This window comes from Psammomys obesus, unplaced genomic scaffold (genome assembly GCF_907164565.1).
Source record: "Psammomys obesus unplaced genomic scaffold, mPsaObe1.curated_primary_1811, whole genome shotgun sequence".
Classification (NCBI taxonomy): domain Eukaryota; kingdom Metazoa; phylum Chordata; class Mammalia; order Rodentia; family Muridae; genus Psammomys; species Psammomys obesus.
Window position 1 is genome coordinate 3,744,410 of NW_026590859.1, and position 22,480 is coordinate 3,766,889.

General features: G+C 44.5%; 2 protein-coding genes across 5 annotated transcripts in view; one reads left to right on the plus strand and one right to left on the minus strand.

Annotated features, from left to right (window-relative positions):
- Vash2 (vasohibin 2) overlaps positions 1–3,308 on the plus strand; it is a 30,320-nt gene extending 27,012 nt beyond the window's left edge. The window contains exon 8 of the mRNA XM_055609168.1: positions 745–3,308. Coding sequence (XP_055465143.1) covers positions 745–817 — 73 coding nt within the window. The 3' untranslated portion in view covers positions 818–3,308. The remainder of the gene's footprint in view (positions 1–744) is intronic.
- Positions 3,309–4,064: 756 nt separating this feature from the next.
- Angel2 (angel homolog 2) overlaps positions 4,065–22,480 on the minus strand; it is a 19,098-nt gene continuing 682 nt past the window's right edge. Inside the window, exons 1-9 of one of the 4 annotated variants that reach the window (XM_055609164.1) lie at positions 19,119–19,150; positions 16,800–17,049; positions 14,192–14,448; positions 12,666–12,735; positions 10,500–10,921; positions 9,583–9,709; positions 9,135–9,192; positions 7,120–7,283; positions 4,065–6,033 (exon numbers count right to left, since the gene is read on the minus strand). In XM_055609164.1, coding sequence (XP_055465139.1) covers positions 5,882–6,033; positions 7,120–7,283; positions 9,135–9,192; positions 9,583–9,709; positions 10,500–10,921; positions 12,666–12,735; positions 14,192–14,448; positions 16,800–16,806 — 1,257 coding nt within the window. In that variant the 5' untranslated portion in view covers positions 16,807–17,049; positions 19,119–19,150 and the 3' untranslated portion in view covers positions 4,065–5,881. Of the gene's footprint in view, positions 6,034–7,119; positions 7,284–9,134; positions 9,193–9,582; positions 9,710–10,499; positions 10,922–12,665; positions 12,736–14,191; positions 14,449–16,799; positions 17,050–18,223; positions 18,532–19,118; positions 19,445–22,480 lie in introns of those variants that run through there. The other 3 variants (XM_055609162.1, XM_055609166.1, XM_055609165.1) reach the window with 3 other exon arrangements.

A 22,480-nucleotide genomic window follows, 5' to 3' on the forward strand; every position in this document is an offset into this window, starting at 1 on the left:
TTCTTTCTTTCTTTCTTTCTTTCTTTCTTTCTTTCTTTCTTTCTTTCTTTCTTTCTTTCTTTCTTTTCTTCTTTCTTTCCTTTCAGATAGGGTTTCTCTACATATCCTTGGCTATCCTGGAAATTACTCTGTGGACCAGGCTGACCCAAACTCAGAGATTCGCCTGCCTCTGCCTCCCTGGCGCTGGGATTAAAGGTGTGTGCCACCACAGCCAGCAACGGTGACTGAGAATGTTCACCAGAACCCGAGTCCCCCTGGGACCCCTAGGCTCACTGCTACCAAAAGAATTTGGCTTAGTCTGTATTCTGTGACTTGTGAGGACTTTCGAGGTCCTGGGTTTCAGAAGCTGTAGTCCTGAGCATGGTACTGTGCACTTATAATCCCCAAATATGGGAGACTCAGGCAGGAGGATGCAAAGTTCAAGGCTACCCTGGGAAACAGAGAAACCCTGTCTCAAAAAAGCTAGCTGGCTAATTTTGCTGTGATGTTTATTTCCAAGTTTCTTTTTAAGTTTTGATTTGAAAAGGTTAATGTGATTAAATTCAAAACATTTTAAAATTTCTTCACTGAAGGCCTTTAGAACTTAAAACCTCTCAAAGTAGATCAAGACTCGGAGCCAAGGCTGAAGGAGTGTGGGTGTGGGGAACAGGCGAGCTTCAGGTTAGCGACCCACACTGGAGGCCCTTGGAAAGCTTCATTCATGTGTATTGGTCCCTCCCCACCATCTTTCTGCCTTTCCCTTAGGCCTGCTCTATCTGAGAAGAAGGTGGCTGACCTCAGCACTCTGAACGAAGTGGGCTATCAGATCCGGATCTAGCCAGGCCAGGCCGGCAAGGTGTCTATGGTGCTCTTTTCTGCTTTCTCCAGCAGCTTCAGGAGGAGCTGCAAGTATTCCTGAAGAACTTGTGCAGTGTCCATTTTGAAGGCTTTGCCTGGAGATAGAGTCCGAGTGGGTGGAAGCAGTGAGCTTTGACAAACTCACCAGGCAGCAGGCATGACTGATGTGATGGACAAACCCTGGGTTGACTGTCTGCCTCACTCAGGAGCTCAAGGACAACGTTCACTGTAGTTTCTATTTTTCCATTTGCTGACTGTTCACTTGCTCCGGACTCTGTGCCTCAGCTGTAGTAAACGTTATGGAGTTCTTTCCTGCTTTTTGGTACAGTAGGTCACTCAGTCAGTATTCCCGTCTTCTCAGCAATAACAGGCAGCAGTGGGTGGGTTTAAGCAGTGGATATTACCTCAACATTTTGGCATCAGATATGCAATCTTAATGGGTTTTTATATTCTATTTGTATTGTTTTCCTAGTGTTTCCTATAGGGATTTTGATGGTTTGGAGGTTTTTTTGTTGTTGTTTTTCTGGTACACACATGAGATTTAAGGTGTTATATATGCAAATGCTTTAGGAAAAAAAAGCACCATAATTCCGGCAATAAGGAAAAGTTTCAGGAAGTTGGAGTCAATTTTCTTAAAGCATCTGCTGGGTGTTATTCTTTAAACAAGCGTGTTATGTACGAAACTCTAGTCCATGATCCGTCACTAACATTTAAGCCTTTTCTGAGTCCAGCAAAAAGCACAAGAGGCCGCACCCTGAAGAAAATGCAGCAGTGTCGAGGTTTCCTCAGACAAGAAGGCAGACGGTAGGGGTCACCCTCCTGCTCACGTTTGATAGCCTTGGTTCTGAATGGCTCTGTTGTTAGTGTCTTGCTGTCTTACATTAAGGCAACTGTGATGACGGACTCTTCCCAGTAGTTGGTTTTTTAGGCACCACTTCATGGCATGAGGAAAACCTAGGGGAAACCATGACCTCAAGGAGGCCTTAAAGGAAAAGTTCCAGTGCAGTGCTGTGCCTCAGTGTGACCCAGGCCCTGAAGCAGAGTCAGCCTGCCTGTGGCCAGTGCAGTGCAGTTTCTGCTTGCAGACAGGAAGGAAGCATGCAGACGGCTACTGATCCGGAGCATCTACAGATGCCACAGATCTGCAGCCGTCGTGCCAGCGCAGGAAACCGGGTGACCGACTCCAGCTGACTGGCTAGTCCTGAGAGCTAAGCATGTTCCCTCTGGTTGTGACTTGGGGGTTCTAAGAAGTTAACCATCTGCTCACTGAGTCCACACCAGGAAAAGCCAGGGCCACATGGAAGGCAAAAGTCATGTACACAAAACCCGCTCCACCCGAAAGCCAGCATTAGTAACTGAAAAGCTGTGTTCTTGGTGAAGTTTAGTGTCCTTTAGAGATCAGGACCAGAAAATTCAAACTCCGTGTAAGCTTCAAATTCTGAACTCAGTCGCTCTCTTCGAGAGTCCTGTTAGCAGAGTTCAAGGTAGTTCTGGGGCTTGCCTATGCTGGAAGCTGCTCTACTTTCACATCCAGCATCAACAGCAGCACCCTCCCTCCAGGTGCTCGAAGGCCTCGAGGCCGTGTGCAGCCACCCCCTCAAATCCGCCCCAAGTCCTGGTAAGTGGACTGATCAGAACTTGGCTGGGCCAAGTGCCTGCAGCTGGCTGTATTCAAGGACAGCTGACACCAACAGCGCCAAGCAGTGCCAACCTTGAGCTAAGGCAGGGGAAAGAACAGCACCCAGCTGTGACACTGTCATCTAACCTTGTCCACGACTACTTTCTGATTTTTAGACTCATTTTCCAAAGCAAGGTTAGGCACAGAAACACTTAAACTGCTCTTCATCACTCAACGTTACTGCCCGTAGTTACACTAACTTCTAAAAACAGAAGGAAACCTGAAACACCAAAATCTAATGCAATTGTTTAACGAACACCATGGCAAAGATGAGCCCAGCAAGTTTTGCCTCTCCAGACTGGCCTCTCAGCCTGCCTGTGGTTGAGAAGAAAACTATGGCAAGTCTCACGATGACCACTGTTGACTGTGAAAGGTGACCCAGGTGTTTTCTATGCACGACGACCATGGGGTGTCCCTTTCCCTGAGTCAGAATTTTGAGGGTTTCCTTGGCAGACAGCGGTAAACCCAGGGAAGCCTCTGCGCCCTGCAGCTCACCGAATAAGGCTTTCGTATGCTAGACTTTGATGTACAACCTTGTACAGTTTTTTTGACATTCAATTCAGATTCTTGTTTATTCTCTTAGACTTTGTTCTGGTCAATACATTTTTTAAAAATATTTCAGAAAAACCGTGACTGTTTTAGTGGGTATTTTTCTAAGTACATGAAGACTTGGAGCATTCTACAGACTGCCAGAATTCTAGACTGCCAGGAGAGCATGCTTCAGGCTCGCATTTCTCTCATCACGTGTTCGTGCACAGCATGGAAGTGTAATAAAGCCATTCTGGAAACTGAAGGACTGAGGTGCTCTGCTGCTGATTTGTCCTAGTGAACGAACTTCATTCCTTTCAGACTCTGTCAGATATTACTCTACTTTAGTGTGTGTCAACGGAAAAAGGCAGAAAAGGTAATGCAATAGTGACAGGCCAGCCCCTACAGCTCAGCACACTTGATACAAGCCCAACACAAATGTGCAAAAATTACTTTATTACTGCTTACAGGCACACAGTCCAAAGGACTCGATGCTGTATAACTTAAGAAGAAAAGATTAAAAGCTAGCAGACTAAATCCTGAAAGACACATTTCCAGCACATCTATTGTCTTAATGGCAAAAGGGGCAGTAGAAACTATATTACTTTATAGTTCCCTCTGCATTTCAGACTTGGCCAGCAGGGGGCTGAGATGGCTCAATGAGAGGACCTGAGTGTGATCCCCAGGACCCACATGAGAAGACGTGAGGGAGGCAGACAGGTGGACCTGTGGGCCTTGCTGGCTTGCCAGCTTATTCTACTTTGGCATATTCTAGGCCAGCGAGACCCTTTCTTAAAATAAAAGATGGGTGGCTCCCGAGGAATAATACCAAGGCTCACCTCTGGCCTCTAGACACACATGTGCAAACACACGTACACTCCCAAGCACACACACACCAGGCACATGGGTAGCACACACTTTAGACCGAGATCAATATGACTTCTGCTGTCAGCCAGATCAACTTGTGCTTGGCAGATCAACACAAGCCCAGAGGAGTTGCCAGCTCTTCTATCAAGAACAGTAGAGAAAATAGATCATTTTATTGGAGCTTTAAAAGCTTGTGAGAAGTGTCCTGTGGCCACAATATTGATAAGCCAACAGCAATTTACACATTAACTGTATCAAAGTGCATACATGAAATGGGCCTCAATTCACAAAATATTCACCAGGATATAAAAACTTTACAGAGGTTTTCAGGAATGTTAGTTTGCCAGCAATGATGTTTATAGGGTTCACTCAAAAACTCCCCATATTAAATAGGGACACTTACCACTGAAATATGACAATTATGTCTTCTACCCAGGACCCTTTACACTCCACAAAGTACTATTAAAACTGGGCATCCTGGCACTACAGTTAACACTCTTCACAAAAGCCAAAGTGAGAGAGTTTGCTTACTGCAGTTTTCACTGGGCACACCTTTACCATCTGCATACCTTTTGAGGCAGTCATCCAGTAGGCGTAAAATAATTGCCATAAATGAGTTAAAACTGTAAACTGCAAAAACTTAACGTCTAAACTCTACTAATAAAACTCACGGTAGAAAACATTTGTGATTTACTGCACAGTAATGACTTAGTAAAAATGCCTGAAATCTGATTTACTACCTTAAAAAGCAGAGGAAATTTCTACTTACATTTAAAGTTCTTTTACCCCACTCTTGTGCAGGGCTGGCACGGCTTGGCGGCCGTGAGCTTCAGGGACAGGGCAGTGCCACGTTGCACCGCTGCACCACGGTACCAGGGCGCCCAGCACTGCAGCCAACAGTTCATTGGTGCAAAGAGCGTGGAGTGTGGGCTCCCAGGTCTAAGCCACACCTCTCTTGCCCTGGTTCTGTGTGTTGGAGGCAAACAGCAAATAGCTGTAGAGCTGCCACTTCCTTCCAAAGACCATTTTTCTAATTTATACAAAATTGGCTCAACAAAATGTCACTCCTGACCCAAGGGCTTTCTACTTGTCACTAAACAGGAAAGTGCAGGGGGGTAGAGGTATAACTTGGGGTCTGTTTCCTTTTTCTCTGTCTTTGAGACAGGGTCTTGCTGTGTAGCCCTGGCTAGCCTGGAATATACAGTGATCCTCCTGCCTCTGTCTCCCAGGTGCTGGAATTAATTGGAGCTCGTGGTCACACATGGCTCATCTGCTTTCCTTGGGGCAACCCCTGTCCAGCGCAGGAGTGGACTTACATAGAGGACATTGCCTCTTTTTTAAGAGCTGTTCTTCCTGCCTCCACATTCCAAGTACTAAGGTTATAGGTATGTGCCACCATGTGTGGCTAACAGCCTAGCTCTCTTTTCTCAACTCTTTCCTTAACAAAGTGTAGGTATACCCCATCACTCAGGATGGCAGGGAAGTGGGCCAAGTACTCTCTACAACTCAAGAGCATTTTCCAGCCTCTCCAGAAGCTACTGTGGGTGAACATTGCAGATGAGTGACCCAGAGACTTCTAAGAACCCGTCAGCTCTCAGCTAGCATAGGCTTCTCCTAGGGAAATCAGGCCTCCAGAAAAGGCAACAACCTGAGCTTTACAAGTCCTGGCAAAACCGCTAGATATATGGAAAAGCACTGAATTCCTATCTGCAGGACCAAGGAAGTGAAGCACATTTTAAAAATGCTGTCAACTTTACCAGGACTTAGAAGTCATTTATACCTCTTTACAATAAAGTGTTTAGACATCAGTTATCACAAAAATATTTCATTAAAAAACTGTTATAAACTTGTTTCTTCCGATCTGTTTCAAGCATATAAGAGAAATTCAGAACCTCACAGCACAAAACTGAACAGCATGCAAACCATTAATATCTTTCCAGCCTTTGAAAATACAGACAGTAACAGCTACTGTCAGAGCTCAAGCCTGAACTTGGCCAGTAAAGGCAGGTGATCTGAGGAGTTGTGTTCATTGGGAAGGCCATTCACAGTCCACAGGTCTTGTTCTGTAAGAAGTGACAGTCTAGCTAGAAGTTTCAAGCCACCAACCAAAGCAACTTCAGCTCCTAGTTAAAGAAGCATATAGTAAAACTGTCATTAAACAATGTTTTAAAACAGTGAAACAGAATCTGAAGCCCACCAGAAAACCAATATGAAAATTTTTAAGAGTACAAAGTTTGTGAAGTTATAACTAATAACCCTTAAACAGTAGCTTCATGTTATTTATGCCAGATATTTTTTTCTATCTCAATTTATACAAGATAAATGTAACATAAACTGTTAGCAATTTGAGACTGACAACCAGCCAAGAAGGGTCCACCAGCCCATTCTCACTGCACAGAGCTGAGCCTGGCAGGGGCTGGCAAGGGGACTGCAGGATAAAGTGGCACGGTTTAAGCAGGGTCATTCTCCACCCAGCAGGAAAACAGAGGTGCCAATCGCTGCCGCTCTCCTGCCACCTAGTGCCCTTGGCAGGCACAGCAACTTCCCGACCTCCTGACACACAGAGGAGGGCATGCCAGGTAGTTTGCTCAGTGACACAGCTGAGTCTCCTAAGGGAACTGAGAACTTTGTATCAGAAAAGGAGTTGAAAGGTGGGGAGTCTGCCCTGTTATAGGATTCCAGATATTTTCTGAGTATTTTTAGATTTTTCATCTATCTCAATGTTTCCTGTTTTCAATCCTTCGGTTGGCTTATGCAACCTGATTTCTTGAGCTGTAACAAGGAATGCACTGCCCACTTTTGTTTCTGAAAACAGTCCCAGAGAGCTCTCCTCTGGTTGGCACGCCCCACGTCTGCTGTGGGCAGCATGCACCTGGCCATGCTGCAAAGGCAGCATGACTTTCTAAGCTGCTCCATCCCAGAGCTGTGGTGACTTCATCCACGCAGCGGCTCCGTGGGAAGACAGGATTTATGGTGAAGAGCTGATGGTAGCCTAGGACCTAGATTCTGATTGGCACTGAAGGGCCAACTGAGGCTGTGATTCTTAAGACCCTGCTTGAAGCCCCTTGCTGCCCTGTTCTTTGCAGGCAGCCAAGACTTGCGCAGTTACATTAGCAATTTACCCATCCAACCTCTACCCAGAGCCCCGCCCTCGTGCTGAGTGCAGCCAGATCCCATCCTCTGGCAGGTGGGGGTCATGTGCTTCTTACCTCGGCCCCCAGCAGCACCGTCCTTTTCCGCAGAGTAGAAAATATAGTCCACAGTTATGGCACTCCGGGAGTGGCAGGTGGTCACCTCTGGAACTCCAGTGTCAGGAGAGTAATGTGAATACACAGACGACAAGCTGAAGTGGTGCTGCAGGTGCGAGGACACTCTGCAGAAGAGAAAAGGCCTTAGGACCCATCAGTTTGCACAGGAAAACATTTCTCCTCTTACATTTTTATGCCATTTCTAGTCAAAGATCAGGATACTTTTCACTGTTTAGTCTTTTGATTTTCTTTTTCAGACAATGTCTTTCATTAGCCCAGGCTGGAGTGGGCTGTCTAGCTTAGGCTGACCTCAACTTTGTGATAATACTTCTGTCTTAGTCTCCTGAGTACTGGTATATGTGTAAGCCATCATGCCTGGGTTTTTTTTTCTAATTTTTATTCTATTTTTATTAATTACAGCTTATTCACTTTGTGTCCTAGCTGTACCCTCCTCCCCCACCCCCTTCCAATCCCATCCTCCCTTCCTCTTCTTCTCCTATGCCCCTTTGCCTGGGTTTCTTGTTTTTGACAGTTTCATTATGTAGATCAGGCTAGCCTCAATATCACTATAAAGCCTAGCCTAGCCCCCTTTTCATGATTCCTCCTCAATCTCTTGAATGTTATGACCACAATATAAGCTAGCTAAGTTCCACTTAACTGAACCATATCCTAAGTGAGGGCTCCTTTTCATGCAGTGAATGTAAATGAATGGATCTGAAATCCAGCAGATGACAACAAATGGGGTAAAAGCTGAAGAATCAATATGCTAATCAGAACTCAAAATTATGTTTGAGAGGCTCCATTTAAATTAGCATATAATCCTAAACCAGCTTGCACTTCTTGGTTTTGTGTGTGTGTTGTTTTATTTTGAGGCAGGGTTTCTCTGTGTAGCCCAGGCTGTCCTGGAACTCAGTCTGTAGACCAGGCTGGCCTTGAACTTGGAGATCCGCCTGCCACAGCTTCCTTACTGCTGGGATTAAAGGCGTGCACCACCACTACCCAGCCTTGCTTGTTTTTAAGGGTGCTCTCAGTGGGCAATGGTGTGCAGGGCCATTCAGGACCCGCAGGACCTGTGCTGGCAAAGAAGCCTCAGGCCTGTCATGCTGGTGCTATCTGTCAGGACAGCTTCCCAGAGGCTCATGTCCACAATGCAAACGCATGCCACATTACAAAGGGGTTACTGTTTATTCTCTAACATGTCTAAATTTTAAGAGCCATTTATGCTATAAAGAAAAACTAAATTCTATACACCATTGTAAGTGCTGAGGGACAAGTAAAAACATGGCCCTTGGGGCTGGCGGGACACTCAGGAGTTAAGAGCACTGGCTGCACTTCCATGGGACCTCGGTTCAATTTTGAGCACGACACTGTTGCTCACAACTGTCTGTAACTCTGGTTCCAGGGGGCCCGGCACCCTCTCGTAGACACCCATGCAGGCAAAAAGCCAAGGCACATGAAACAAAAATGAGTTTAAAAAACAAAATGTAGCCCTTCATTTCCATAAGCTTCTAAGTCAAAAAGCATAGGTAACTCCTTAAAAATATCCTACTTTCCAACTTTTGGCACCTTTTTATGTCTAAGGACTTCTATTTGTAGCATCACTAAATGTAAAAGATGGTGCATGCCCATAATCCCACATAGCTTGAGCTGCACAGTAAGACACACAACCAAGTCTCCTTCAAGTTATCTTCATATCAGTGTTTCAGTTTATAGAAAACGCTGCCATGCCAAAGCATGAAACACTGATTTCCATGCTTTGGATCTGTGAATCCTCACAATCCACACAGGAAAATGAAAGTCCAGAGGTGTCCGATTCTCACAGCTAAAAGGCAGCAGTCACACCTGGAATCCCAGCAGCCTCTGCAGTGTGGAGCAGCATCAGCTTCACGCTGGACCAAGTGTTTTCTAAAAGGTAATTGTTTTTGCATCATTCAGTTAAAGTCAGGAGGTGTCGCCTGCTGCCATCCAGAACTCACTTTTCAGCTGGCTTGAGGACCTCTGCCTTCTCCAGCTGGGCTTGCGTCAGCTTGCTGTCTGAAAGAGCAGAGGGAAGCGTATCAACCAGCGTGTAACCGTGTGTGGTTCTGGCTTGCTGTAGCATAGCCTTCTCTAGGGTCAGACTCGTGTCTGTATGTCTGATTAAATGTTTGACCCTACAGTCATTGTTGGATAGTCTACAGCACGGGAGGGGCACAAACAACTCTAAGGCAGCATGCAGGCTATTCGTGCATGAATAACAGCAGAATTTAACTATTAAAAAGGACACTTGGAGGACATCAAAAAAGGAAAGCAAAAGCAGTTTATATTTGTATATATGAACATTCATGCCCAAGACACTGAAAGGCTGAAGCTTTAGCTCCCTGACCTCAAAGGAAAGACCGCTCGTTAGCCAGCAGACTGCCAACATGCCCCGAGGGTGCTCACCTGTCTTCTCTACTCTGGGACCCTGCTGTGGCTCATATACGCAGCTCTGTGAGATGCCTAGGTTTGGGGGCCAAATTGGAATAGATAAGATTCTTTGTCCCCGTGAAGACTGTTCCTGGCCAGATACCTGCACAGAATTCCAACAGCCATCTTAAGTGAATGGACGTTAACTATGTGTTAAAGTTTTTATGTTTTAGGGAAAAGGTGATCAGAAATGGTAAGCAAACCCTTTGTTTCATATACATGATTACTTCTCATTACAAACTCCTGTCCAAACACAGTTCAGAAAGCACTTACACGGAACTGTAGGTTCTTTCCATGCATGCTTTCCTCATCTGAACATCTAAACATCTATAGCTTCCTTGTCTTACTCTTTCTTCTGCCTGTAACATTGTTTCCACTGTGTCCAATGGTAAATGGTTAAACCAAATTTAAAACTACCCCTGACAATTCTGTTGGTGGAGGACGGACTTTGTTAAATACACTAAAAACCAATTTCAAAGCCTAATAAAAACAACTCTAAGCTGAAGAATGAATGCATTTAAGCATTTCCCAAGGAAAGACATTATGATGTAAGGAAGGCTTGCATAATGAATTTTACATCACTGTCCAGCCCATGTCCAGCATTCAGAATCCTCCCAGCCCTTGTGAAGGGGACTTATCCTTGCCATCAGCACCTTTCTATCTGTTAATTCCTTCACACAGAAAGCTTTTGTAAGTGGAAAAGATGAAACCAAACCAAGTGAATAAGTCCACTTGCTTGTGACTGCAGGGAACCATCCTGTCAACACAGTGAGGTGCCAGCTTGCCCTGTGTTCTCACCAGCCATGCAATAAGCATGCTCACTCTGATGATGGCCACCCCTCATCCTGATGGACAGAGCAGCCCACCTCCTAACAGAAGAAGCAAGTACTTACCTTTCCAATGGCAAGTCCTTCATAATTCAGTTTTCCTTCCTTTATGAAACTATAGAGTGGAGAACCAGGAACAGAATTAAAGTCACCACACATGATGATGGGACAGAAGCTGCCATCTTTCTGATGGGCCACACTGGAAATCTCTGCCAGCAGCATTGCCAGCTGGGTCAGCTTAATATCACCTCGCCGTGGGTTGTACAGCAGATGTGTGTTAGCTATACAGATGGAGGGAGGGGCAGCACGAGCGATTTTGGGCTGCAGGAGTAAAACTAATCCAATGTTGTCTCTGTCCAACAGAGGAATATCACGGCGGCAGAACTCCACTGGGTTCACAGATAAGAGTGAAAATTTGGAGTGTTTGAAGCAGATGGCACAGCCATCAGGTTTACTTCCTGTCTTCATCTTATATTCACAGTGATAACCTGGAAGGAATGAATTTTAAAAAGAGACTATGTCAAAACACATTCCTCTTAATATTCTAAAGCAATGTTTGACAAAGCACATTCTAAGACAGGATGCTAGCATGTGTTAAAACCAAAGTTTAGGCAAAGAGCTGGGCCTAGAAGTGTTTCAGTGTCAGCACTGAAGAAAATAAATTCTGTAATATCTCTTTCTCTCCTTCGATGGTGATAACGGTGCTAGGGATCAAACCTATGGCCTCACACATGCTAGGCGTGCACGCTGCCATGGACCTGCATTCCCAGCCCATGGATATTCTGGGGCAGGACTTATGGTTCTCAGACTATGCTTGGACTTATTCAAAGCTCCAAGCGGCTCTGAACTCCTGATGATAATGCTTCAGCACCCCAGTGCTGGGGTTACAGTAAGGCTCACCACGCCACACACCTTATAGTGTCATCAGGAAGCAGTCTCACATGCGTGTAGTGCAAGCATTTGAAAGGGGCAGGAGCTTGAACAAACCTGGATAACACAGCAAGACTTTGTCTCAGAAACAGTATGCCTAGCAGGTTTCTTTACTGGCAGACTGAACCTTCCAACTCGGTCATGACAAGGACAGCAAGGCCACACACTTATTTAGTCTGGTCTTTTTGTCCTCCCTCCCCACCACAGTCTCTGTGGACCATACTGCCTGAATCCATGTCAGCATCAGAGCCTTCCCTCGCTAGCTCTGCTGACTAGCATGCTCTAGGGATGGCTTGACCTTCACTTCCTCCCAGTCTTTGTTCAAACTTTACTTTGTCTAAGCATCTGGCTTAAAACCCAAATCTTCCCCATCTGCATTCCTTGCAGCTCCCTTATGCAAGAAAGGAGGCTGGCTGCTGAGACCAGTGTTGTTCTCGTTTCTAGAATGGTGTAAAGGCAGGCTAGGCAGCACTCAGAAAACACCTGTTAAATGAATCAGTATCACTCAGGAAGGCTTTTCATGTCTCCTGCCTGTAGAGAACGTGATTCTAGAAGCCATGAGAAAGCCTTCTGCTGAAGTAAGTGGCCTGGCCTCTTATCTGCAGCACAGGCCCACAGAGGGGTGGAGGCCGAGTGACTCCTGGAGACCTTTCCCTTTTAAGATCAGCATGAAATTTCCGGCAGAAATGCTGAAGTATTTGTTTGACATTTTGAAATAGTTATCACACTTTCAAAATTAGCAGTTATCCCAAAGGGGCTGGGGCTGGCTCAACAGTTAAGAGCACCGGCTGTTCTTGAGAGGCCCTGGCTTTAGTCCTAGCACCCACATGGTGGCTCACAACCTCCTGTAGCTAACTCCATGGGATCTCCATTTTATGGTCTCCACAGGCTTGAGGCTCACACATGGTTCACAGACATACATGCAGATAAAACACTTACACACATAAAATAATAAATAAAGAAAATTTAAGTTATTCCCAGGGCTGGGAGATGGCTCAATGATTTAGAGCACCCGTTGTGCTTCCAGAGAACCCAGGTTCGGTTCCTAGCACCCATGTGGTGGCTTACAACCATCTTTAACTCCAGTTCCAGGAGACCTGACACTTCTTTCAGACCCCCATGGGTATCATGAATGCAGGCAACACTTATATACATAAAAATAAATAATCTTAACAAGTTTTTTTTTTTTAAGTAAGTTACTCCCAAATATGTCATACAGTTTTTCTTTAAAAACTTTTATTTCAATAACTAATAACTCTGCAAGAATGAACCTGGCTAATGTAAATAAAGGTTACATTGTACCTAGTGATTCCAGACTTGGCCTGATCTCTGTTCCATAATGATCTTCTTGAACTTCCTGTAGACAAAGCACCTAGAAGAAAACAGTGGCTTGCATTAAAACACAGATGCAAATATGAATTCTATTTAATTCTGATAGAGTAGAAATCAATCTTATTTTTAGAATTAATGCTCTTTTTTTGTTTTGATTTTTCAAGACAGTGTTTCTCTGTGCATCCCTGGCTGTCCTGGAACTGCTGGCTTTGAACTCAGAGATAAACCTGCCCCTGACTCAAGTGCTAGGATTAAAGTCACTTGCCATCACTGCCCTGCTTTCTTTCTTTCTTCCTTCTTTTCTTTCTTTCTTTCTTTCTTTCTTTCTTTCTTTCTTTCTTTCTTTCTTTTTCTTTCTTTCTTTCCCTTTTATTTTTTTGGGAAAAAAAAGTTATTGTTCTTAAGTATTCTCTATCACAAGAAGTATGTTTCCAAAGATCTTATGATCACCCCAACACTATGGCCTGCGCTCATGTGGGACAGCAATCTTATCACTCAAATGCTCTAGTTCTTGAAAGAACTTTCTGTGCTTTTTATGTGAGACTACCTGTCCTGAATTCCCATGTTCATCATTTTTAAGCTTGGGTTTTTTGTTTGTTTTGTTTTGTTTTCTTAGTATCACTATATAACTCAGAACAGCCTTGACCTCAGAGTGGTCCTTCTGCCTCAGCCAAGTGCTGATTATAGACACTTGTCATCATGGCTCAGGTCCTTTCTTTTCTTTAAAAAGATTTTTTTTTTTGAGATTTTATTTTATGCATAAATGCTTTTGCTTCAATTTCTGTGCAATATGTCCCTGCAGTGCCCATAAAGGCCAGAATAGGATGTCAGATCCCTTGGAAGTAGAGTTACAGATGGTTGTGAGCTGCCATGTGGGTGTTGGGAATTGAACTCAAGTACTCTGGAAGAACAGTCTGTGCTCTTAACCTTTTCTCCAGCCCTGTGAATTCTTTCCTATGAGGCTGGTTTAATCCCAGCATCCCCAACTCCCCTCCTCAAAAACAAACAAACAAACAAACAAACAAACAAACAACCCTGTTTCTTTAGGTGGGCATGGTGGCACATGCCTGCTCTCTCAGCACTTGATAGGTAGAGACAAGAAAACCAGGAGTCTAAGATCATCGTGGGCAACACACTAAATATGAGGCCAGTGTGAGCTATCAGAGATCCTGTCTCAAAACAAACAAAACAACTAGCATCCTTTAAATGTTCTCATTTTATCATCTAGATCAAGTTTTACATAAATTACTGAAATCTCAAGTTCAGCATTTTTATTTAAAATGCTTCCAGTCTGAGTCTCAAAGTTGACCAATATTTTAACACTTTCAGCAAAGTTGGGTGATTATTTCTATCACTGACCAACAGGAAGGAAGCCATACCCAGCCAACAATGGCTCCGTACACAAAAGCACGTGGCAAAGCATTGCTCTCAAACACACAGTCATTCAATCATACTTTCCTCGAATGAAAAGTTCTAATACTGCTTTACACACTTACATCTGCATCGAAATGTTTGATTTCTTTGAGAATATTGGGAAACCGAAAACTCCAGTGTAACACTGGACGCTGGCAATGTCTGTAGAGGTGCGAGTTGTCCTCCAATAAATCTTGGGAGAGTATATTGTAAGACATCACTGAAAAGTCAAACTTCTCTTCACTGTCCTCACACATGGAGTGAACAGTTTTGTCTTCTAGGTCCTTCGTTTTTTCTTTATTATGGCCATATAAATACTCCCAATTCCTTTTTATAGTTCCTGTTAAAATATATTGGACAAAATATAAGAATCATAGAAGAGCAGATAATTTCCTGTGTACAAGTACTTTCTCACTTACAGAAAACGCCCACAGCTGCTGGGTACATGTTCTTCTTCGGAAACAGCAGCAGAACACTGACAGTCACAGCTGTCTTCGTGGGCTGCCAAGGCAGCCAGCCCAGGTGCTGACTGACGGCTACCAAATCTCTCTGAAGGCTGGAAACCCAAGACTGTGTGTGGCTGCATTTTCCCATTTGTCTTTGGTTAAGACTTCATCAGCCATCTTAGCACATTCTTTAATGCAAGGGGAGCCTCAGCTGGAGCTGGCTTTCCAGAGAGGATTCCCAGCACATTTTATCCCCAGTTACTTCAGATCATTGCTTCAGAGTTCTGGTTTACACACGCATGGAGGGTGGCATAGAATGACAACAGGCGGGAACAGGGCTCAGGGTGTAGAAGCTGAACGTGGGGAAGTGCAGACAGAGCGAACAAGGTGAATCATTAGAAATTACAGATTATAAAATGAGCCTTGTGAGATAGGCTTATCAAAACAAACGTCGACATGACACTACAGAGTGCTCTAGACAAACAGCAACCGCTGGGTGATGGACCTGCACACAGCCACCGGGAACACACCGCACATCATGCTACCCACAGACACACCAGTCTTCGAAAAAGCAGTGAAAATGGATAGAAAAATAGGAGATTCTGTAATTAAAGATGCTCCTCCACTGAGAAATTATCAGCTCCCAAGGTGCATGTACGCACATATATGTGTGTGTATATACACATGAGAATACATACATACTCATAGTCAGACCTGGTGGACATGCCTATAGTCCCAGCACTTGGGAAACTGAAGTAGAAGGCTGAAGTTCAGGATTAGCCTGGCCTACCTGTAGTGAAATTAAACAAACACCCCCAAAACAAGGGCTGGTAATAACAACCTTAGTGATCAAGCACTTATCTGGCAAGTTGGTTCAATGCTTAGCGCCAGAAAAAAAATAGCAAGTGCATGGTTCACCTTTGATCTTGTATCTTATTATGTCACATTTGTGAGGATATGCTTAATGTCATGGAAGCCATGAGAAGAGAAGGAACATTTAGTTAACCTACAAACTCAACAAAGAAGAGAGGACCTAGCAGAAGAGAACAGATGTGGAGATGGGGAGCCAAGTGTACTGAGGTCTAGGCAGCCTTCGGTCTCAGACTGTCTTCCTCTCTCCTCATCAGGTTTTCATTGCACCATGTTACAATGCCTGAAATTCTAATTAAAGTTGCCTGGACATGAGGCTTATCTCTGCAATCCCAGAACTCAGGAGGGTGAGGCAGGAGGATTGCCAAGAGTTTGAGCCCAGCCTGGGCTACAAGGTGAGTCCCTGTCTCCAAAAACAAAACAAAACAAAACAAAACAAAACAAAGTGAAAAGGAAATAGACTGAAATAATACAGTTGTATGCAGAGTGCAAAGGGAGCACGCCCCGGCTTGGAGTTCTCCACAGTCAAAGCACAGCTGCAGCAGCCTGGGTGGTGGTGAGACAGCTCTCCCAGATTACCTCCCTCAGGGTCTAAGCACCTTCCTGCTACAGGGAAGGACTAGACATGCTGACCTGACAGAAGAGAGTTGGATTAGTGAGGGCCGGAGCAGGCAAAGGAGCCAATGGTGTGAAGGTGCTAAGGGAAGGGCGAGACTGAATCCTGTCCCGAGCAGCCCCTCCCCAGGTGAGCAGAATGAGTTAGGCTTTCCCTATCCTGCACTGAAACTGAGACCTCCATCTCACAGGTTTACAGAGCTGCACAGAGCGGTACTGACAGCCACTGAACCCCATTCACCAACTCAGGCTGTCCCATGATGGTTTAGTCACACGCTGAAGTCTTCCTATGAACAAGATGGAAGGGCTCCATCATGCAATGTGTGGACTTTCACCCACACTACAGTACCGCCCTCTGCCACTGACACAGTGAACTATAAAAGTGGAGGTCTAGAACACTCATTGCAGCTCCTAGATATGTACATAGAGCGGCATGTAATCACCACGATTGTATGTTCTGGAAACAACTCTGGAACTGTACTTCTTAAATAACCAGGACCAGAGGATTACCTGATTAATATGGTGGCTTTCAAACTTGTACAGCTGTGGAGCCCTTTGGGGTTGCTTTTCATAAGGACACTAAATCTCTGCTGAGGGGAAAACACACAGCCCATCTGACCACATCTGTTTTTACTGGCCAGGTACAAGTGTGCTCACGTGCTGGGTTCCATGGAGGACAATCTCAAACCACAGACACAGCCAACAGTCTCTGCCATCACACACTTTACAACAGAAATTCACACTGCAAAATCTTATATACCTTCCATGTCAGGAGGAACAAGGTGATCACAGCAGAGAAGAGAGATGAATCAAAGAAAGTAAGCAATAGGCCTGAGCAGGTTTTGGGGTGCCTAATTAAAAAGTCATAATTGTGCCACAAAATTCCTTCAAATACCACTTTAAAGTGATAGGCAAATTAGTAATGCTGTTCTCTTGACTGAAAAGTATTAGTGAAATATCGGAAGTCACATATATGGCTTAACGGAGAGCCTTTTCCTTATTCTCAACACCTAGGAAGAATGGACAGATAAAGTCAGGTAGCAATCAGATTATCAGGATGTAACTGCAATTCCCCAGAACACACCACCACCACAGTTTATAGCCACCATGAAGCCAATAGTATGTTAACATGTAGACAAATCTTTTTTGTTTTTTTTAAAGATTTATTTATTTATTTATTTATTATGTATACAGCATTCTGCTTGCATGTGTGCCATCAGGCCAGAAGAGGGCACCAGATCTCATTGTGGATGGTTATGAGCCATAATGTGGTTGCTGGGAATTGAACCCAGGACCTTTGGAAGAACAGTTAGTGCTCTTCACCTCTGAGCCATCTCTCCAGCCCTCTTGTTTTGTTTTATCTTTAACAGACATTCAAAGTAGGTGGTTTTTGTTTTTGTTCTTTTTAATAATTTACTTTTATTTTATGAGCATTGGTGCTTTGCCTGCATGTATATCTGTGGGTATCACATCTTGGAGTTACAGACAATTGTGAGCTGCCATGTGGTTGCTGGGAATTGAACCCAGGTCATCTGGAAGAGCGGTCAGTGCTCCTAGCCTCTGAGCCATCTCTCCAACACCCCCAAAGTAGGTGTTTTTATTACACTAGGAAACCAAGAACAGAGTTTAAGTGATGTCTCCAAGTTCCTGCCACAGTGGCAGAGCACATGTGAGGGCAAGGAGTGCTTCCTAAAGTTTACCATGCTTATGCTGCACGTCAAAACTCCACCTGAGAGAGCACGAAGTACCGAATGGCTGCCTGATGAACAGCAAACACAGAAGTGAAAACAGCTGGGTCCTCTGAAGCCCTGACTTCAGTGTCTCATAGGAATACTCACCTCTGTAAGCTACTGTTCCATATTATGCGACAGGTTTTTATGGCCAAGGACTTGGTTTCCACTTACTTGTGTTTGTTTATTCAAACTAGCACTTTGTAACTGTAGCAATAATTTCTGCCTTGGTACCCAGGTGAATCTTCCAGAGGACGTCTGGCAACAGTGACCAGGAGCCTGAGCACTAAGGATACAGAAGCTCAGAGCACCAGGAGCCTGAGCACTAAGGATGCTGGAGCCGACACAAGCTCTCCCACTTCTGCTCCTGCGCATCAACCCCCACGCAGTTCCCTCTCCAGCACCCTCGTGAACACTGAGTCAGGAAGAAAGGCGGTCCCGAATTCTTACCTACCTCATCATACTCTGGGATTACAGTGGGGTGGGAGTACATGGGTTGTCTACAAGTAAAAACAGCACGAGAAAGTTGACGGAATCAACATATTTTGTAAGAGTTCCACAGAGTTGACTAAGATACGGCTCCCTTTCTAAAAGGTAATAATTGTGACTCTCAAGGAGTCACACCAAGACCAAGTGTGCCGCTCCCTGGCAGAACAAGCACGAGGTGCTGGACTCAATCCCTCGCACTGAAAAAATATACATGTAAGATATTCAGACTCTAATTTGGGAAATACAGATTTAACAAGCTAAAATCTCATCCTGTAACATTTTATTTATAATTGTCCCTAATAAAATAATCTTTTTAAATTATATTTCTAAAGTTACTATTAAAATGAAAATACAAATTAAATTAAAAAAATTTTTTTAGATTGGAGACCTCCACTGCCAATCTCTATGCCTCTGTTCAAAGAACACCGCCACGACACTATTCTTAAAACTGTTATCTACTTCCGTTCTCTACAGCCTTAACCAAGCATTTCTACTTTCATAGTCTTCTATGGTCTGCTTACGTACTCACATAAACTATATAATCTTATACACACTTATGTAGTCTGAGATGTCTACTTACGTAAGTACTATATAGACGATATAGGTCTGCTATCCAGGCTACTTACGTACTCACATAAACTATATAATCTTATACACACTTATGTAGTTCTCTACTCTAATAGAAAGAGACATGATTAGTTGAAAATGAAGCCACCATCCCTCACACAGAGCAGCCATTGGCTAAGAGTAAGCACTAACATTTCTAAAACACGGAGGATGGCTTTAGGATTAGAAAGGACGGCTTCAACTTGGCCTATCATGTGTGTCTATTCCTTTATCAAGACAAACATCTCCTTTACCTTGGTGTTTTTTTCTTTTAGATGAGGGCTCATCTCTGTCAGAATTCATGACGTGACTAGAGAGATGGATGAAGGCTGTGTTGCTCAGATGGTCAGATCTCCAATTATAGTACTGAAAGGGAGTTCCAGAGTCAAACAGAAGGGGTGCTCTACAGTTCAGTGAGAACTGCCTGCTACTGAAGTATGGGTAAGGTGCACGTGAGTAATGTCCTGGCCACCTCAGACAACTGGAAATGTGTCTGTTCCAGCAATACCTCTGCAGTTCCGCCCGTGGTGTGGTCCAGTCTTGCCCCAAACTCTTCAGAGGATAGGGAAACATGGAGTACCTAGAAGAAATAAAGACACTCCCTGAGGTATCACTTTTTGTTCAGCTGTAGTTCACAAAATCCAAATCTATTTCTCTAGGTAAGATGTCATCTCGTATTTAGATTTACTTCTATATGTGAAGAAAAAAGGGAAAGCCCCCCACATTTAACTATCAGCATCAATACCTCAATGTTCTCCCCCTAAACAGCTATGGTCGATATTCAAGAAAAGACCAGTTCGGCTCCCAAGACACCATATACCCCCCAAAAAAGTCAGTCCACAATGCAACTGAGAGGTTAACAAACAACAAACTAGAACTTGGGATAGATTTCTGGCTCCAAAAACTCAACAGAAAACTAAAACCCACAGCAAACGTAACAGTTAAATATGACACACATATTAGAATGTAAGAAAAAGTGTGTCTCCTTCCAACTTGAGTTTAGAGTAAAAACATATTTTGAAATAATATTTTTATATGAAAGTTAAATTCTTCCCAAACACTGGTAAAGGTAAAAACAAAAATCTGTCAAAGGGTTTTATCTGACAGAGCTACTTCCCTTACTAACCAATGGGTGGGCAACATGCCTTCCCATTTCCTCATTCTTACGAATACGGCTCCTGGGGAAATTAAAGAGTGTACGGATATTCACAGGACTCCATATATACTGCAACTACTGACACTACTGAATCACTGCAGCAGCTTCGCCAAGATTATTGTTCCGTGTGCTTGCAAGGGCACTCGCTGAGCACCAGAGGCTTCCGGTGGGTGTCCTGTTGTTCCCAAGCTTCTCTTTTGAGACAAGAGCTCTCCCTGAACTTGGGAGCTCCAACAACTGAATTGTTTAGACTAGCAGGTCAGCTCTGGGGATACTCCTGTTCCTGCCTCCCAAACACTGCGGTTATAAACGATGCACCATTTCCACCTTTAAGATGGGTGCTGGAGATTCCAACTGGGGTCCTTGTGCTTGAACAGAAGCCTTAACCAAGTGAGGGCAGAGGGTGTCAACTCAGAACATGGCTGCTTGGCAAGAGATCACATCCAAGGACCTTCTAGGTCTGTGTGATCCGGCTGGAGACACAGGCAAGTATATCTCAGTTCAAGGCCATCTTGGCAAAGAGCAAGTTTCAGGTAAAGAAAGCTAAGGTCCAGGTGTGATGGTACTCACCTTTAACCCCAGACAATGAAGGTAAATTTAGTTAGTAGACGCACCCATGTTTGAAAGTGATGTCTAATTGAGTGGTAGAAAAACTGATGAATCAGAGAAAGATTTGCAAGAATAGGATATGCCCAACTTTCATGAGAAGCGACAGGAAAGGAAAGCTACTTAAGTGGTAATGCGGAGAGAGAGAGATGAGAGAGACAGCAGGTTTAGAGGACAGTAATAGAGAGACAGGCAGCAGAGAGAGAACAAGCTAGACTCAGAAGCTAGACTCAGGTGAAGATCCAGAGAATGAGAAGGAACCAGGAGATTAGAACAGGTTGCTGGAGTTACTTTGAGGTAAAAAAGATCAATTCAGAGGCTGGGAGAGGAGTTTGAACCAGAACAGCTGAGTTGAACCAGCCTGCCCAGAGCTCAGTAAGAACAACAAAGGGTGAGCTTTTTAATCAGTAAGTCTCAGAGGCTGAAAACATTCTAGGCCAAGGCTAGATTGTACAGAGGCTAGAAGCTTCCAGGACTAGGCCCAGGTTGGCAGGAGGCAGTAAGGCTAGGAGACAGCAATTACCTCAAGAAAATAAAAGTTCCTTTTATAACTGAGCCACCTTCCCAGTTCTTAAGCTTATATTTAAGAGCCACGCTGCTCTCAAGTTCTCAAGAAGCACTGAGTTCTCACTGCATTATCTGCAAAATGTTAGGGTTCCGAGGAGTCCATGTCCTGTGGTGTCAACAGCAACTGTCACCAATGCGAGTATGCTTAAGTGGCATTTCCTCATTACATGCTATCTTTCATTTGAAAAGATTTAGCTCTTATTATATATTTGAAATTTAGTCTCAAACTGCTCTCTAAACCAACTGATTGCAAAGCGTAAGGGAACAACATGGGCACTAGATCTTGCAATTGACTCTGAAAGTCATCCAAAGGGATTTCAGCGCTTGGATCTTTTTTTTTCACCTTTAATCCCAGCACCCAGAAGCCAGAGGCAGGCAGATTTCTTGAGTTGAAGGCCAGCCTGGTCTACAGAATGAGTTCCCGGACAGCCAGGGCTACACAGAGAAACCTTGCCCTAAGCAAAACCAAAACCAAACAATAAATGTTTTGAGCCCGAGAACTACACAATATGGGCTGGTCGTGGACTCCCCTGTGTTAGAGTTGCATATTTTCTGTCTTGATATTGTTTCTGTACTGCAACCTGCAGTGTGACATTAATTCTTTGGGGTGGCAGCTATGTATACCACTATCTTTTCCTGGTAAGACAGTGAGCTTTTGAGGGCTACAACCTCTGTATGCGCTGGAAGCCCAGTCTCATCAGGGCCACGCACGATGCCAGGCACACAGCTGGTACTCAGAAAACACTGTTGGACTGAAATACCATAGGAACCAGGCATGGAGTTAGCAGATCCGAACGGCTTATGTAATGATACTGTGTTATTTCCCACGCGTGGTACACCGACGGTTTCAAATCTTAAAATTTATTAGAGAAAAACAATCAGTACATCAAACCTAAGATTCGGTGGATACTCTTTGGACAGCATGTACTGTGGCGCTTTAAAATTTCAAGGGAGTTATTTTTTATTTTTGGAGGCGGAGTCTCGCTGTGTAAGCCACGCCAGCCTCAAATTCGTGGCTATCCTCCTGCCTCAGCCTCCTGCGTGCGGAGATGACAGGCGTGAGGCATCACCCCGGGCTCCCAGTGAATGAATGTTAGGAAAGCCCTCCAGGACAGAGCGAAGACGTGGGTGGCGGTGAAGTTGGCCTCCGCGTGACCCAAGTCTGCGCGCCGAGGACGCGGGCCCAGCCACCCCGGGGCGCGCAGCCTCCCTCCAGGCCGGGCCGCGCGGGCGGCGGCGAGCGTGGAGGCCGCGCGAGGCCAGCCGGCCCCGGAGGCCGCCGCCCGA